Source organism: Hypomesus nipponensis, chromosome 2, assembly GCF_054491055.1.
Source record: "Hypomesus nipponensis isolate SF chromosome 2, ASM5449105v1, whole genome shotgun sequence".
In the NCBI taxonomy this organism is placed as follows: Eukaryota; Metazoa; Chordata; class Actinopteri; order Osmeriformes; family Osmeridae; genus Hypomesus; species Hypomesus nipponensis.
Genome location: NC_140362.1, coordinates 18,309,780 through 18,326,968, shown reverse-complemented (window position 1 = coordinate 18,326,968; position 17,189 = coordinate 18,309,780). Strand labels below are relative to the sequence as shown.

The 17,189-nt window shown below is 40.9% G+C and overlaps 1 protein-coding gene across 4 annotated transcripts in view; it reads right to left on the bottom strand.

The window, feature by feature from the left end:
• Window positions 1-2,575: 2,575 nt before the first annotated feature.
• The window catches only part of sema6cb (semaphorin 6Cb), a 79,760-nt gene continuing 65,146 nt past the window's right edge, over window positions 2,576-17,189 (bottom strand). For all 4 annotated transcript variants that reach the window (XM_084709508.1, XM_084709502.1, XM_084709494.1 and 1 more), the window contains 4 exons: window positions 16,968-17,026; window positions 16,673-16,723; window positions 14,274-14,429; window positions 2,576-6,278 (listed from right to left, as the gene is read on the bottom strand). In XM_084709508.1, the coding sequence (XP_084565634.1) occupies window positions 4,963-6,278; window positions 14,274-14,429; window positions 16,673-16,723; window positions 16,968-17,026 (1,582 nt within the window). In that variant the 3' untranslated portion in view covers window positions 2,576-4,962. The remainder of the gene's footprint in view (window positions 6,279-14,273; window positions 14,430-16,672; window positions 16,724-16,967; window positions 17,027-17,189) is intronic.

Sequence of the window (17,189 nt, the reverse complement as noted above, 5' to 3'; positions counted from 1 at the left end):
TCCCACTGACCTAAGCTCTTATTGTGGCTGGGTTCAGTGTAACTACCCCCACACCCTCCAGTGTAAAGGCAACAGGGCTTGAGTAAAGATAGCGTGGTTGTGTGTGTAGTATAACTACAGTACCAACTTGTACCAACATGCTAACTCGGCACTGTAGATTCTTTCAATGACTCTTCAAAGATTGATGAGGCATGATTTTGATTTTCTCTGTTCCTAAACATTTTTGATTGTTTTTATTGGGAAGTAAATCAAATCAAGTGAAGAAGACCAGGTCAGCTGGATAGTAAAGCTAGACCTGTCTGCATGGGTCCAAATTTGGCCTAGTATACTACCGAGGAACCATTAGTTTTAGTAAAATCGAGACTCAAGGCAATAATTTATCTATTACAGCTCTGCCAGTCAAACTATGTTTAATGTCATGACATCTACATTTAGTTGGTTATAAGAAAATGTCATGCATGTTTGTGCCATTCAACCAAAGTACACTACTGCCACTGCAATTTCTGTCGAAAACAGTCTTTCATGAAAACTCCATGAAAGAGGATTTTAGCATGTTCTAAGGAAATCAATAGATATATTGTATCAGTGTGTTGATGTTGTGTGTTTCTACTAGTGTTTATGGACCCTATAAAGGCATCAAAATGTGCTGTGGTCTGTGGCCGAGCCCTTCAAACCCCTCTATGGGAGTTCAGCCAGAATGGGGCCTACTTTTAGAACAAATATTGCAGGGAATCTTAGGAGTTTTCAGCAATTTTTTGTTGTGTCAGCAATGGAGTTGTTTTAGCATTTGCAATGATCAACTTGTACACAACTCAAGTTGTGTATTTTAGTATTGTAGAAAAATATTGTAAATTCAGCCCTGTCAACACATACTATACAGTTAATTCAAAACGAAATTAAACAACTTAAATATTATTTAGTACATATTATTTTTCACAATGTTAATGCACTCGACAGGAGACAGAATTATAAGTAAAAATATCTTTAATGTCATCTTCAGCAAGTTGTTCCTGTCACAAAATAAGATGAAAGACTTGGTGGTATAAAATAAGCTTAAATTAATATCTGGCTTAATGAAGAGTTTCTTTAGATCCTTTAAATTTAGTCTTTGGGGCAATCATTTTAACACTGCTCATCCGTAAAATCGCTGCATGAATCTTTCCTCAAAAAGTTGGTGCCCACATCCCGTACCGTTGTTGAAGCCCAAATGCAGTCAGTGAAGGAAGAAAGCTTTTACTCTCTGATTGAGGCAGGAGACTTAGCTACTGTTACCTCAGCAACCATTTTACAATGCAATGTCAAATGTGACATAACCTTCGTTCGTAGACATTATTACAGTACGATCCAGTCAAATTTACTGTATCTTTCACTGTCTTACACTGTATTCTGCGGACTGTCAAATACTTGGTAAGTGTTGTACAGTAACATTTCATCAGGGGCACCACCTTTGTTTCAGGTGAGTGACAGTGATGAATGAGAGCACCACAAAGAAAAGGAAGGGGACAAGCAGCATGACACGTGTTCTGTAACTGGTATCAATGTTTCCCCTTTCTTTTGCCTTTTATATACAGAAAAAATGTCTTGCAGGCAGTGATTATTTCACAGACGGGTCTCTGTGGTGAAAAATGACGCCTGCTTCTCCCCCGGCTTTTCAGACTTTTCCCAGCAGAGACATAATGAATTTTGATGCCGGCTGTCACTGTGCTGTCGCTAGGGTTGACACGTTGGGAATAGGAAGTCATTTCAAGGCGTGTCTCCCATGATTCCACTAGAGTGTGTGTGTGTGGGGAGGGGGGGTCAGTATGGAATAGCTGACAGTATATAAACCTATTTAAAGACAGAAAAATAGATGTTTTGTAGAGTCAATGGTCAGACAGAGATTAAGGCAGAGGTGGGACCATGCACAGTAATTGGAAAATTTATTTTTCTGTCAATCACTTTCTTAGCTCTATATTATATTAGTAATTTGATTCTGGTCAACTCAGTAAGTTGAATTGACCAGACTCATGATACCGCAGGTTGCGTCTGAGCAGGTGAAAAAGGGTTTTAAGGTTCAGATGTTTTTTTAAAATTCATTTGAGAAGCCAGACACATAATAAAAAGCTTAAGCTTAGATTTAAAAACAGCCTTTTTGTTGCATGTCCAAAATAGTTTTACTTAAACATTTTACTCATACAAGGTGCCTTATACAGTTTACTCAAGAAATTGAAGATTTATTTTCTTCTGATGTCAGCTTTGATATTACTGTAGATTCCTACTGGATAAACATATGTAAGTGAACACATTGACATTACTTTTGTGCTTCATAGTACAATCAACAGAGCGCATTCAATATATATTGGCTCATCACATTCAATTGTTCATTCTACTGAAACCCTTAAAGAGGGTATTTCATGCAGTTTTCTTTAACCTGGTGGGATGATGTGGTGAGGCATTTTACGAGCTTGTTAATTGAAATAAATCAAGTTTTCTCAATTGATGTCAAAATACAATAATGGACATACTTGTTACATATTCGACATGTAGATATTGTTACCATCATTTTACACATTTGTGACACATTTGAGACAGTGACTGGACTGAACTTTTTATTTATTTATATTATAAGAGACATACAATGGTATTATTTTAGACCAAATTCATAATAGCTCAAGATATGTAGCCCCAATCAACAAAAATACATAAAACTGAAACAATGATACCCCGTCCCAATAATGTATTTACACTCTGTGCAAGTTTAGATAATTCAAATACTCATAGCTAGTAGAGAAACTATTCCCTTTGCCATACAATCTCAATGCAAGCTTAGAAACTACACTTTAACTCACCAAGAACTGGTGTGAAACCGTAGCTGCCCCATCCCTCTAATGAGACATGGTCACATTCAAAAACAAATCCAAAAGTTTAATGGGAGCTTCCATACATAATCACATTTGGAAACTTGAACATGCGCATGTTATACCTAAATAACTATTTGGCTAACAGCACAGAACTTTGTCTGAAATTAGTTTGTAACATTATGTAGGTTTTTGTTTTATTATGCTAGATATGCATTCAAGTGTGAACAGTAAACTTTGGGTCAGACCAACTCCAGGAACCTTAAGCGTGTGTATTATAAAACATATGTAATGCTTACAATACCATTTTCAGATTTAGCAACAGTAGCTTTTTGTTATGCACCATAATTCCAGTAACCCATTCTAAGAATAACTGCCAGAAAGTACAACTATAGACAGTTCCAAAGGGAGTGACACATCTAAGGCTGGTCCAACTGCTTCGTTTCTCCTTGAGGATAAATCTCATCAGACACTTGCAAGACCCGGAGGCCTGGGCGTCTCTTTTAAATGCTCTAAGGAGTGCTACTCTGAGGAACGTCTCTCCGTGTCCAAGCTCATTGACTCAGAGTACAGTTTATTTCTCCATGAACAAATTTCACAACTCCAGAACAGGTCTGAATGACTTATTCATGACTAGTCTTTGTCCCCTGCAGGGTTAAAAGGGGAAATCAATTGATATGTTTGAGTACCATAGGGTATGGTTCAAGAGGTCTTCTCTCATGAATTTATTGAATACTTAATGTGTGAACGATTAAAATGTACAGAACATGAAATCCAGGGTGCCAGACATAAAAAGGAGGCAAACTAAGAATGAGTTGCCTCAGCTGGGATAGTTGTTCTGAAAATATGACAGGCTCACAGTTCAGAAATGTCAAAAACTCCTGGATAGAAATACAAATCTACAATAGCAATGACACATACAACCATAAAAAATTGAACACCTAGTATAATAGTATCATAGCTCCTTGCATTTTCCCTACCCCCATATCACATATATACTATTTAAATAAGGCACACATTTACACATACAATTAAAATTTGGCTAGTATTATTCCTTTATTTACAACCAATAGCCACAAAGTTAATAGTTATAGTAATCACAGTCCATACAATGAGAGTTTTTCCCAGATGGTCAGATTTCTAACTGATGGGGCTTCTGTCTGGTTGTCTTTGGGTCCAAAAGGGATGAATTAATTATTTGTGAAGCACCAACATGAGAGGAACATCACTGAACGGACCTGTGCAATTGTTGTGGCCACCATTTCATTTCCAACAAAACATGGTAAGTATTCACCTGTCAATTCACATCAGCAGTAAATAAGTTACTTCCACTTTTTTTTAAGAAGAAAAAAGCTCAACATTGTTGCCTTGGAACTTTCCTTCTTGACACAATTCACCAGTTGGTCATCATATAAGTAGTCAAATTCACTACAGATGTGTTAATATACTGTATAATCAACATATGGTATCCAGCAGGATATTGCATCACTATTTTAGATGTCAAACAACAAGGGGTTAGATACTGAAAAAAGGATATTCACTTTCAAAGTAAGGCCGAAAAGGAGACATTTTTCATCCCCAGGTTACATATACTGCATATGTATATGTATACGTATACGGTGTAGATATGAACACACATATATACACACACACACATGCATATATATATTTATATAAACACATTCGGGGACAAAGTTTGGTTGCCAAAATTACATCAGAAAAGGTAAGCAAAAGCAATTGTCATGGGCATTGCAAGAGGTTCGAGTTTGAAAGTCTTTCAGATGTCCAAACATTACCTAATGTCTCTGATGCCAGCCCCACCCATGAACTCTTTAAATCCGCACTGAGAACATTGGCAGCCTAATATAAAGTGATCACTTCAGCTACCAGAGTCCTTTCACTGTCTGATAGGCAAGTAGCAGTGCAATACCAATATGGTACAAAGATATTAATTGGACAAAAAGGGCAAAAAAAAAAACGTTTGGTTGAGGTTTGAACAGCAGCAATGGCTGTCATGTAATCCAGGGAGATGTTTTTAATCCTTCACCCTCAGCCTTGTACTTTTAGGGATACGATGAGGCACAGTCCCTCTCGAGTCCAGATCCCATTCTCCATTCTCCTCTCCTCAGTAGTTGAATTTGCCTTGTTGATTGACTGGTGAGGTGGCTGGGATGAAGAGGGGTTTGGGTGGGACATCGGGTTTAAGGGAGGCGGTCCGGCGGACGATAGCTCCACGGTGGAGGACATCCTGCTGATCGCTGTTGTAACTGTGTTGCCGTGTCAAGTAGCCGTTGGGGATGAGCGGGTAGTGGACCTCGCAGGCACTGCCTGTCGAGTTCATCCGGGCCAGAAGGGGAGGTGGCTGATGGCCTCCGCAGTTACGTTGGCTGAAGCTGTGCTGCCTGGGCACCATCCCTCCTCCTCCATTGGACATCTTATTGGCAGCGGCGATAAGTGAGTGCCTCTGTGAGGAGTGCCTTCGCTCTAAGGTGGACTGGTGGTGCAGTGGTATGTCTGGAGGCACGTCCATTCGGCGGGTAAGGCTGTCTCTAGGCAGGGTAGAAGAGCTGTAGTATGGCGCCGATTCCGTCTCTGGGATATGTGGCTGGACGCGGTTAGCGAAGGCTAGCTGGCCTCCGCTGATGCTGGCCGACAATCCAGATGAGGTCATGACTTGGGCGTTCTTGCTGGCACTGGCTTCGTGAATGTGCTTGAGCAGCTCGTCCAATGAGGTGACCTCCATGACCTTCTGGGAGTAGCAGGGATACGGCTGCTGAGCAAGGATGCGCTCTGTGTTATGGATCTTACGCTCTTCTAGGTGCAGGGGACCAGTGACCAGGGCTTGGCCATTGGACAAGCCATGAGAGTAGGGGAAAACCTGCTGATGGAGCATGGCTGAGCTGGGCCTGGAGCTCAACCCCATATTGTGGGACTTTGGCTCCTTGGCATTGTTGCAATTCTGGTTCTTCTCCCACTGGTTCTTGAAGGCCTTCATACTCTTAATGGGTAGCTCTGGGGTGGAGTCCGGGGTGGGCAGACCTGAAAGCTCTGAGGAGTGGTGGAGATGGTGGGGGTGGACTAGGTCTCCCATGGTAACCCCGCTGGGATGTCCATTCCTTCGATGTTGGTGGTGCTCTTTGCCATTGGGGAAAAAGGAGTTGTAGAGCTTGGGTGAAGAGACCTCTAATTTGTCCTCCTTGTTCTGACTGTCCAGGAGGCCGTTAAGCTTGGCCAGACTACGAAGGGACAGGGCATGGGGGATTGGTGCCTCAGGGTCCTTTGCTAGCCTTTTGGACTTGTGGCCTGTGTGGTTGCAGTAACAAGAGACCAGGAAGCCAGAGAGGAATGCGCCGAGGACAAAGGCTACCAGCACACAGGCGATTAAGAGGGTGTAGTGAACACTGTGATTGGTCTTCTCAATCTCTGGGGGTCGCCGGACACCTTAAAATGAAAATAAGAGAACATATCTTTTAGTACTATTACAGACAAAATATATTGTACATTGTTGTTGTGAGCTAATAAAGCTTAGCAGCAGCAGCTTGGAAAGACAGGTTGTGTATATAGAAGCACCACTATGTGGGGGGCAAAGGTGTTCAACTTGGTCCCTCTGCTTTCTTCCATTCACTGACAATGAATCAATAAAATCTTTCTTGCCAGGACCATGGCTTTCATCACTAAGCAGAGAGAGTGGCAAAGGGCAAGAGCTCCCCCGGGAGTGAGAAATCAACTCAAAGTTAAGCAAAGCATTTAAATATTGATGAAAGTGCCAGCAGGAGTCTGATGTAATCTCCACAGGCTGTGCTTTCAATGTGAGGATCAGTGATGACACACCTGGCATTGTGAACTTGCCAAGTACAAAAAAAGGGTCAGGCAACCAACTCATTGAGTGTAGCATCCTAGCTAATACAGACATTAGCAAAGCTCTTATTTCAAGGTTAAGGAGGTGGTTCTGTCAAATGAAACAACTCAATATTACAACTGCAGTGAGAAAATTAAATAAAAACATCCTTGCTTGATGTGACCCTGCCACCGTATTTTCCTAATGGCATGCAAGGAGTGACAAGAGGAGTGAAACCTGCCACCTTTCGCAATCAGTGCTCATTTGCGAAGGCTGCTACCATCTGTGGTGTTGGGACCTTCTCCACCCTTAATGACAGTCTGTGGGAAAATGATTAGTCTAGGGATGGGATTGTATAGGCTGCACCAGGGGGAGAAGTGCAGGTGTTCCAAATGAGCTAATTTCAGCACGTAATGGATTCTCAGTTTGGGCTGCATAATAGAAAAGTATGCAGCAAGGTTTTAAGCCTTGATGGTGCTTCATGAGATGTTGAGCATGATGATGATATGGACAAGGTGTGAGTGTGACGGTATGTAACGGACATGGCCACGCTCCGTCACTACAAGGTGTCGTTCGCCACTCGCTGGGCTCGAACGCACGACCTCTGACTTGCCAAGCGCGACCACTACCAGCTACGCCAAAGAAAAGCTAGCTATTCGTTGACGCGGGTAGCCCATTACATACCTAAGGAGTGAGTTTCACAGGTTCACACCCGTTACATGAGGAATATAATTTGGTAAAAGGAGTGTACCTTCTTCAAGTAAGTTACAAAGAAACATAATTTACACACAACACGGTGAGGCTACTTTTAAGGAAAAATGTTTTTATGACAACATTTTAGAGGACAGTTTGTGACAGTGTCTGAATCTGTCAAAATATATAAATAATATCTAATTTAATGTTTTTTTCAAACTGCCATGTATATCTAACATGATCCACAAGACAAAAATATTGTCTAGTGTAACAAACATTTATAGATTTATAAATGTATACCAATTTAGGTTGTGGACAATGTTTTCAATAGAAAGCAGTGTGTGTGTGTTGCATTGTGTGTTGTCTTGTTTTGAAGAACCACTCAACAGTACATTTCTACATATTATCTCAACATCTCTCTGCATCCTAGTGAAGTGAAAAAGTAATTATCTCTGAGTGTGTTGAGAAACTCTTAGCTGCGTTCATGTGTTCAAAAGACATGTTTTGTACCATGTATAGGGGATTCTTGTTAAGAGGAGCGACAATACTTCATGGATGCTGGTAATGGTTTGCCTGCTTTGCATGTAAAAACGTATATAATACCCTACCTTATACGAAGTCCTAGTCTGTTTACAGTAAACGTGTTGCATGAAAGATGGTCAATCTGCTGTCTGTTCTTAGCTTGAGTTCATCACAAACTTCCTGAGCTGCAATCTCCCATACATTATGTATAAACCTTTACCTGATGTCAATTTAAATACTGCTCCTAAGATTACTAACTAAAGTTCCATACCAACGTGTACGGCTGTCCTAGGACAATGTGAGACAAAGCAGCTTCAAATAGTTTCTCGTGAACAGAAAGACCGCCTTTATGTCTGTGGCTCCATCCCACTTTCCCGTGGCTTTCTCCCAGCTACCTGTGACTCAGTCGCCTCGACTTCGACCCCCAAGGGCATGGTGACTTATTGAAGGGTTCCACATGGCCAGGGAGCTATGAGTCAAGCACCACAGTGGGGAGTGGGGAGTAGGGGGACACAGGGGAGGCACACAAATCTGACCCCACGCACAACTTGTCACAACATGTTTAAGAACCTGGCTGGATGACTCAATCGGCCCGTATGCGTGACATATGGTGGCGCAACCACAGTGAAATTAATACCCAGTGAATCATGTGGGAGGACTGGCATGCTGTTAGACTGCACACAGGATGTCCACTACAAGGCAGGCAAACAATACACAGCACTGACTCCAGAACTGACTCTACGGAAGTTTCTACAGAAGACTACAAAATAACGGAAACTATGCAGGGGGTGAATAGGGGAAAATAAATACTCATTGAAGGTTGATCTTTTTTCTCATCGGTGACTGAGCAACAGGTTTGTGTCGTGCAAATGATGATCTTCAGGGCAGAAGTGGTCATTAAAGCTACTTGGAGCAACTCAATATCTCAATAGTTACATGGCATTTGAAGCATATCAAATTATTTATTTTCACATGTATCATTTACAAATGGCTGTCTGTTCAAGAGAGACATAAAACTGCATCATGTGTGAAGAAAAGGGCAGCTAGGGTTAAGGACACAGGTCAGCCAAAAGATAGACATATGGGATGTGAGTAGAGACAAGGAAGGAAGGAAGGGAAATGGAACAGAGGGGGAGAGGAAAAGGGATAGGCTAACATTCAACAAGGGGAAATATTATGGAGAGGACATAATAAATAATAAAATAAAATGACTCAAAAGTGGGAGAGGAAAAAAATATGAAAACAGAACACAGATAAAAGCAGGTGAAACCAAAATGACGGAAAAAGGGGGGGGGGGGCTGATAAGAGAATATTCAAGGAGCAGGTTGTAAGAGTGAGCAGGAAAGGGAGGAGAAGATGGAGAGAGAGACGTGTCAGAGTGACAGACTGTCAAGTCTGGTGGGTTTTGAAGCACGGTGCTCTGAAGCAGCTGTGTTGTAGTTTGAGAAACCCCCTGCCTGGCTCTCTCTCAACACAGTAGGAGAGTAGCTCTCAATTCTATCAATTCCATATAGTTAAAAATAGACAATGCACCAGCTTATGTAAGCAGAATCAAGCCATAAACATCTCTGTTCACCACCAAACTAATTGGTGTTAGGTTCGGTTGGTTGGGGAGAACGTTATTTCCTGCAGTGGGTGACAAAGTGACTCGCAAAACAAATAGCAGGAACAAAACAAAAACATCTTACCAAGCAGGTGTGTTTACTCCCACATATTACATCCGAGAATACAGTACATCTTCAACAGAAGTAGTACAGTAGTGATATAGAGTTATGAATGGCCATGAAGTGCCCATAGTTTAGCTCTATTTAATATTAATTTAATATTGAATTTCTATCTATTATCTATTAACATCCAAGTTATCCTGATTTCAATATTTGTTTACTGAAAAACAACTTTTCTCTCAACCTCTAGCTCAATACCAAGGCAGAGTATCATTCATCTACTGGTGGTCCAAATAAATAGGATTGGTAACTTTAAAATTAAAGTTACAAACCCCTTGACTCCATTTGGATCATGTTATTCAGCCTTCCATATACTTCATTCATTGTAGGTTAGGTGACCTTGGATTACACATTCTTTTGGATGGTAATTTAGAGCAGGTCTATTGAAAGTTAGGAGGATTTTGGGGGGATCTCTGTGCAATACAGACACATGAGACTTTGGAAAACCTTTGAGGTATGAAAATGTCAGTGCCGTTTTCAAAGGTGCACTTTAAGACTCATCCTTAAGTCTTTTTAATAATTGTTTTTACGTTGAGGGAAGAATCTCCAAAATAGACCAATTAGTTTCCGTTTCTCTATGCTGAGGAGAGCATCTAATAGTGCCATTATTGGCTGCTTCGTTCCATTGGGCCCCAATGAGTCAAAATAGCCTGGGGATTTGGAGGCAAACATTACCCCCTACTAATGCCAAAGATTTATTTTTTTGGTGGTGGGAAAAATAACATCAAAAATAGTTCATGCAAGACTTCTGGCACTCTCAGAGTTGAAATAAAGCAGTAAAATGTAGAGAAAATAATTCAGACACAATTGTTCTACCAACTCTCAAAAGTACCTAGGTAAAAGACTCTAAAGTAATAGTTTAAATACCTGATGTCTATGTGGGTTTGTGTATTTGCGTATTTGTAAGTTTAGTATTTGTGTGTCTGCGTTTGAGTGTGCACCCGTGTAGAAGGGTCTGGGTGTTGAGTGAGTAAATTCAATCATGTACTTTCATTATACAAAATTTGCATAAAATTCCACCTCAGTGCACAACCAATTGGATGCAGCTTGATTTATGCATTTTAAGTAATATGATATGTGATAATTTAACTGAATCATTAAAATGGAAAAATAGTGCTAATTTATTAGTTTTTCAATATAAATATGTTGATGCATGTAGAACATCAATATTTCATTACCATACATGTTGAATAGCTGTAAGCAATCAAAGTAATGTCAAACGTGGCAAGTAAAAGGATCCTTTTGCCATATGTCTCTTTTACGTCACTTAACCAATGTTATTTCCTTTCACAGTTTGAGACCCCAAAACAGAAAGTTCAAGTGCTGTCTGATAAACTCATGAAACTCTTATCAAGTCAGGCATAGCACAACATGCAATAAAAAAGTACATTTTACATGCAATTGCATCAGAAACAAAGAGAAAAGACATTCATCATTCAGTAACTGGCAAAGCAATTCCAAAGCAGTTCTCAGTAATTCATATAATCCCCCACAATTATAATGTACAGTAACAGTGGAACACCAGCTTTGGATGGAGAATAGCTTTACCCAAATCCATGTGCTTGTAAACCACTGTTTGTAAACAAACCAAGCACAGTTTCAGGTACCAGTGCATGATGCTGAAACTGAACAGAGGTCATAAGAAAGGCAAAAGATCCAGAAGGAGAGTTCAACAAAGGAGGTAGGCAACTTAAGGGTTAGTGCAATCGAAAGAACAGGCAGGGGAAACAAAAATCTCCCGAGGGTTTAAGGAGACAGAATAAGGGGTAAGGGGTTAGGATTAGGAGTCAGGACAACTGCATGGCTGGATCTGAACTGTGGGCCCGTGGTTCACTGTGCATCTTGACTGTAAATTTCATCATGGATTGCTAACGACCAAAATATTTTGGTTGGTAGCAAGATAAGATACACTAAGCACATTCAATTACATTGTTGGAAGAACCAAGATTAGAATAGTTTGAGTGAAGTATTGACTTTCAGTTGTGTGGTGGTGTTGGCCTGGATAAATGCCCTCATTGGTTGCTCATGGAAAGTTATTTAGTATGATTAGTCAGAGGCTGTACAGTAATGTATGTTTTAATGTTTTAATGTGAAATGATATAATTTAAAAGTATTGTAGAAAGTGAGTTGGCCTCAGGAAAACGTAATCTAGTTTGAATGACCTTTATTAAGTGACGACATGCTTATGACATAAAATTGGCTTCAACAAACAGAGGGAATTTACTAAATGGGCACCACTTTACATGTTATGATTTACAACACCCATCTTGGGCATAGTGATGCCTGGTATTCTTGAAATTATTATATAGAGTATATTAAAAGTTTTTTCAGGAAAGCCTTAAATGTATGAAATACATTTAAAATGTTCTCATTTTTAGGGGGAAAAACATAATCTATCAAATTGCATCTAAGCCTAGCCAGGAAATTATGATGAAGTGTGTGTGTTGCTGTGGTCCGCCGTGGTAAAAATAGCTTTTAAGTAACTAGCACCACGGTATAAATAACTCTTAAGAAACTGAACCTAGGAGGTTAGGACGCCAACGCTTCTTCAATGGAAAGATGGTTCAGGGGGAGTTCACTCTGCTCCTATAGTGCTATAATAAGTTTCATAGCCCTGCTTTGCTTACGTCCAGTATGAAGTTATTTCTCTGTGCTTGTCAACTAAATTATCTGCTGGCAAGGTTTGTGAAAATCCACAGAGATTTATTTGATTGTACTTAGTCCCTAGGAAAAGTGTAAATACAATAAAATTAATGAGAAAAACTAACTAATGGTTCCGACAATGCGTAGGTTTAAGCATTTTCACACTATCCGAAAGTAGGCGTTATCCGTAGGTACAAACTAGTTGAAACTGGATATTTTCTAAATAGTGAGGTCTCAATAGGTTACTTATGTTTTGGTCCACCCGTATCTTTATATAACACTGCATACAAAAACCTGGGTGAATCATTTCACCTTCTAAATATATATCTGTCAGAACAGTTACATAAATTGTTAACACAGGAAATGTATTCGATGATGGAATTGATGGGACTGTTTGCTTGTTAGTCTTTGAGCTTGTGGTGGGAGGCTTTGTGATCACTTCCAGTACAATTTATTTTAGTCTGGCTCTGCTTGTCGGTGCTCTGCTGAATCTGTTTGTAAGTGGGGTATCAGTTCAGATTCAACTGGCATTAAAGTTCACCATGTTAGCCCTTTAACACATCTATCCCATTATTCCCTAAACCAAAACCATCATGCCCTCAATGCACCTCCAGGACAGGGCCCGAGTTTGCCAAGCAGAGTAAGTGAGACCCTTATGGAACTGCAACACTGTTGCTTCTATAACAGTTCCTCTCTTGCCTTATCAGTCGCCGTTTTTTTCTGATTGAACTGGCAGGCCAGCAACACGGTAGCGGCAGAAATAGATTGTGTGTCGCCCAAGTTTCTATTACGGTTTTTCCCTTGTCTGCGCACTGGCCTCCGGCTGCTGGTTATTTATTTGTTATGGGCTTTTCTCATTTGAGTCTGAGTGGCTCATCATTGCAGCCAGAGCCGCTGTCAGCCTGAATGGAACCTTTCACAAGCTCAGAATTTATGGACTCTTGACAACGTGCCAGAGGAGTCGCGGGAAGGAGAAAAATATATAGAATGTCCATTGGAAGTCTCTTAGACGAGTAGTCTTCCAAATATGCTGAAAAATTCTGCGTGTTCAGCGTGGGTTTTCTGGGAGCTATGTGGGGATGACACCGAGGGGAAGCCTGGTTTGAGGTGTGTGCGGTTTGTGTTTACATTGTTGATGCTCCTTACTGGGGAGAACAAAAAGGCAGTTTGTGTGTAGATCAGCTGAATGAGAGATGAGAGGGAGACAAGCGGGTGCAGTTTTGTTAGGATATGCACAGTGAATTTGATTTGAGGACTTAAATTAGATCTGCTGCAGTACCTACCAAAGTAATTATGCCTCTCTAACTCGTTTCTGTTTTGCTAAGACAGTCTAGACGTATAGTTCAACATAAGGGTACAGCTTTATTTACCGTTCTTGAGTTTTCTAATTGGCTCTCTAAAGATCTGTTCATTGACTGTCTTTAAATGCAACTGTTTATGATCCACCAATTATGCACCATGCAAGTTAGTGTTGCATGACTTTTCAAATCAGAAATATCATGCTCGCTATTTATCATGTAACTATTTCATCAAGCCATGTTACTTCAAAAATGAGGAGAAATTTAGCAAATTTAGATCTGTGAGTGTATTTGATTGTAAGTGATAGATTTGTATGTTAGTGACTTTAAGTTATTTCCAGTGATTATGAGGGTTATGCCATGCATTTTCTATTGCGTATTTTTCCAGATCAGTCGGTGTGCTCCAAAGTCTTGTGCCAAATAGCAATAGACTACTGTGTAGGAAATATGCTCTGATTTATCTTACAGTGTGTATCTGTACACATGAGCTTTTACAACTCCAGTCCATATTACACATGTATGTCCATTTAGAAAATGTAAGTGGTGAAACGGCACTCCGACATAGGAATTTCATTGAAACTCACAGCATAGTCAGAAAGAATACGCAATAGTGAGAACACGGCGTTAGTCGTTAGGAGGACAGTGAAGCCTCAGGGCCCAGCAGTAAAATCCATTGCAGGTCAAAGTTCAGCAGACACATACACCCCAACCCCCTTACCCTCCATCTCCACACTGATTGGCTCCGAGTCAGGTGACCCATGGTCGCCTACTGGAGGACTGCCATCAGGACCAGTGCCTCCCTCAGGGCCACCTGTCTCCTTTGGGAAAGTCGACCCCTGATAGGTTGTGCTGGCACTTGTGGGTGTGGTCTTTCCTGTTGTTGTATGAGGCGAGGGGGTAATAAAGTGACCCGTTAGTAAAATTAGGCAAAACTAGACTAAACAAGACTAAAGGCTAAACTCCTTTTCGATAAAGTCACATTTTGGGGGCACCTGGAAAGGCAAGCAGATACATTCAGCATGAAAACAGATCACTGTCAAGACCTGCTTTATAAAATATATTAATTAAAAACAATGAAGACATCAAAGTAAATGTAACAATTTAAAGTTGTTATTTAATTCACACCTCCTGTGAACATGCATCCAACATTGCAGTTCCTCTATAGGTACTAAATGTTTACTTGATTTAGAATCAATTTCTCCAGCTTTTTATTTCCCCTAGAAGACCGCAGTCACGACTCTGGAGAAATGCATTCATGCCCAATATGGTCATAATTTGACTGCAGAGACGACTTCAACTTTCATACTCAAGACCTTTGTTACCGAACCATTGAGGAATCTATAGCCCCTGGCAGTCCAGTACATTTTACAGAAAATCCCTACTGTTGTGAACTTAGCCAGCTGGCAGGAGTTTCTATGAATTGTTCTTCCAGAGGAGACAAACATCTCTAACCCGTTTATATTGTTCACTTTTGGTGGTTTTGCAGACATACATTATCGTAGATGAGAAAGGTCATAGCTTACAATAACTGTCTCTTAATTCGTTTTCCAAGTAAAAAAACGAATAAAACCCCCAAAAGCATCTAATCTAGTTACAGAAGTTGCTTGGTTGAAGCAAGGTCTGTAACCTCCTGGACACTCATACCATGAGAGCACTCTAACTGATAGTCTACAGTATGTCCTTGAAATGCTAAGCTGTACATACTGCTTTCAACTTGGGCTTTTTAACTAATAAGCCAGCCAAAATATTAGCATACCGGTGAGCACCATCCCAGATTGAAAGCACAAGGTCTGTTTCCTTTCTCTGCCTGCCAGTTGACAGTTTTCGCTCCGAATAAGGTGCCCTGTAAGAGCACCATCTGTGCCAGGCAAATTAAAATGGCCCACCAGGGGAGTTCGGCCTTGGCACACTGGACAATAGCTTCAGGGTTGAATTGTTTGTACAATTTATACCAATTTCGTGTACATTCGAGTGTGTACATTTGCTTTGTTTTCTCATTTACCGTGGAATAAAAAGCACAACATACTACAGGGAATCATTTGATTACCCACCCTGCCAAGTGCTTGTCTTTCTTCTCTACGGGATGGAATTGTTTGTGTCGAAAGAGTGTCTGCCTTTGGTGCACCCTAAACGGAGACCAGTACCCACAAAAAGGGATCTTCTGTGTGAAACGCATCAAACGGTGTAGAACAGCATGGATGTGCTAAGAGCCCTGCAGGATGAACCAACAGGGAAGCTCATCAAGTTCCACTGCCCACTGAGCAGCACATCCTCCATCAGCGAGAACAACGCAAAAGCAAAGAGGGATGCCAGTCGGCTGACAGGGTAGCCTCTGTTCTAAGGAATGGATGAAGTAAATGGACGAAACACTCGATTGATGGTATTGTTCGGATGTAATGGGAAACATCTCTCATCGGAATGGTCTCGGTGCTGTGCTAATCACTACTGAAGACAAACTGCAACCATTTGAGAATGTGTCTAATCTATAAGACAACAGAATTGGGCATCTTTTGCCAACACTGACGAGCTTTGGAGGAAAGCTAACCGCAAATTAACTAAGCAAAAAGTTTCCACACAACCAACATAATGGTAATTAGCGCATTGGAAACTTAAATTAAAATAAGAGCAGAAAACAATTTAGCTTTCAAATGTTGCATATAAGACATGGCCACTCTTCCAATTGTGTTTGCTGATGTTGAAGTGTACCTCAGTGGACTGCAAACATTAACATTCCCCTCGGAGCCTTGCTGTCCTCCGAGCTGTATGGCTACTCTGTGGGCAGTGGAGAAGTAATGGGACGTGACAGGGATGATGATCCTCCCAGATACAGGGAATTAGGCAGCTTGGCCACCGAAGCCGCTACCCTATCAAAAGAGTGATCGTGCGGCTGCTTCGGACAATAGATCCAATGTTAAAGCTGTCGTTTTGCGAGAGAGAGGTGGTAATGTCATTCTCCTTCCTTCACATGAACTCCTGTTACAAAATGGGCCACCAAGGGGGAAAGGAGCATGCTTTGTTAACTGCAATAAAACGGAGATCCGCGGCAAACGAACCACGTAGCTGTGCACATAAATTCAGACAAATTCAAAACGGGAAGATGAAGAGATGTCAACTAACCAAATGCTGAATCAGCAGCTGTGTTTTGCTTGCGTGTAGTCGCCAGGACATCTAGAATGGAAAGAAGCATTGGAAAAAACAATATGAGACGCAAAAATGGGCTATTGTGTAAAACTCAGTGATGGCTTAAGCCTGTGCCCAATTAACTGCAACTTATTAGGACAGTGGTAGTACATTGGCAACATTGTGAATTATGGTAGTAAAAACGTCTCTGTGTGAGACGCTGTTCTAGGTTCAGTGTGTCGATGTAATGTTTCATCAAGAGTCATTAGAACAACTGAGAGTCCAATCATACCATGGCAGCTATCAGGGTACTGAGGGAAGATGTTTTCCACATCCTGTTCAAATCCGGCCCTGAGAGAAAAAAAAAACAGAACAACTGAAACCATGTCATCTTATTGCAGTGTTGAGTCTTCCAAACTGCATTTGTTCATGTAGAGAGCATCCAAAGGAAACTCAATGTGCATTGTCCAGTCAAGCTCCATGCGTTGTGATGCACATCAAACGCGAATACGGC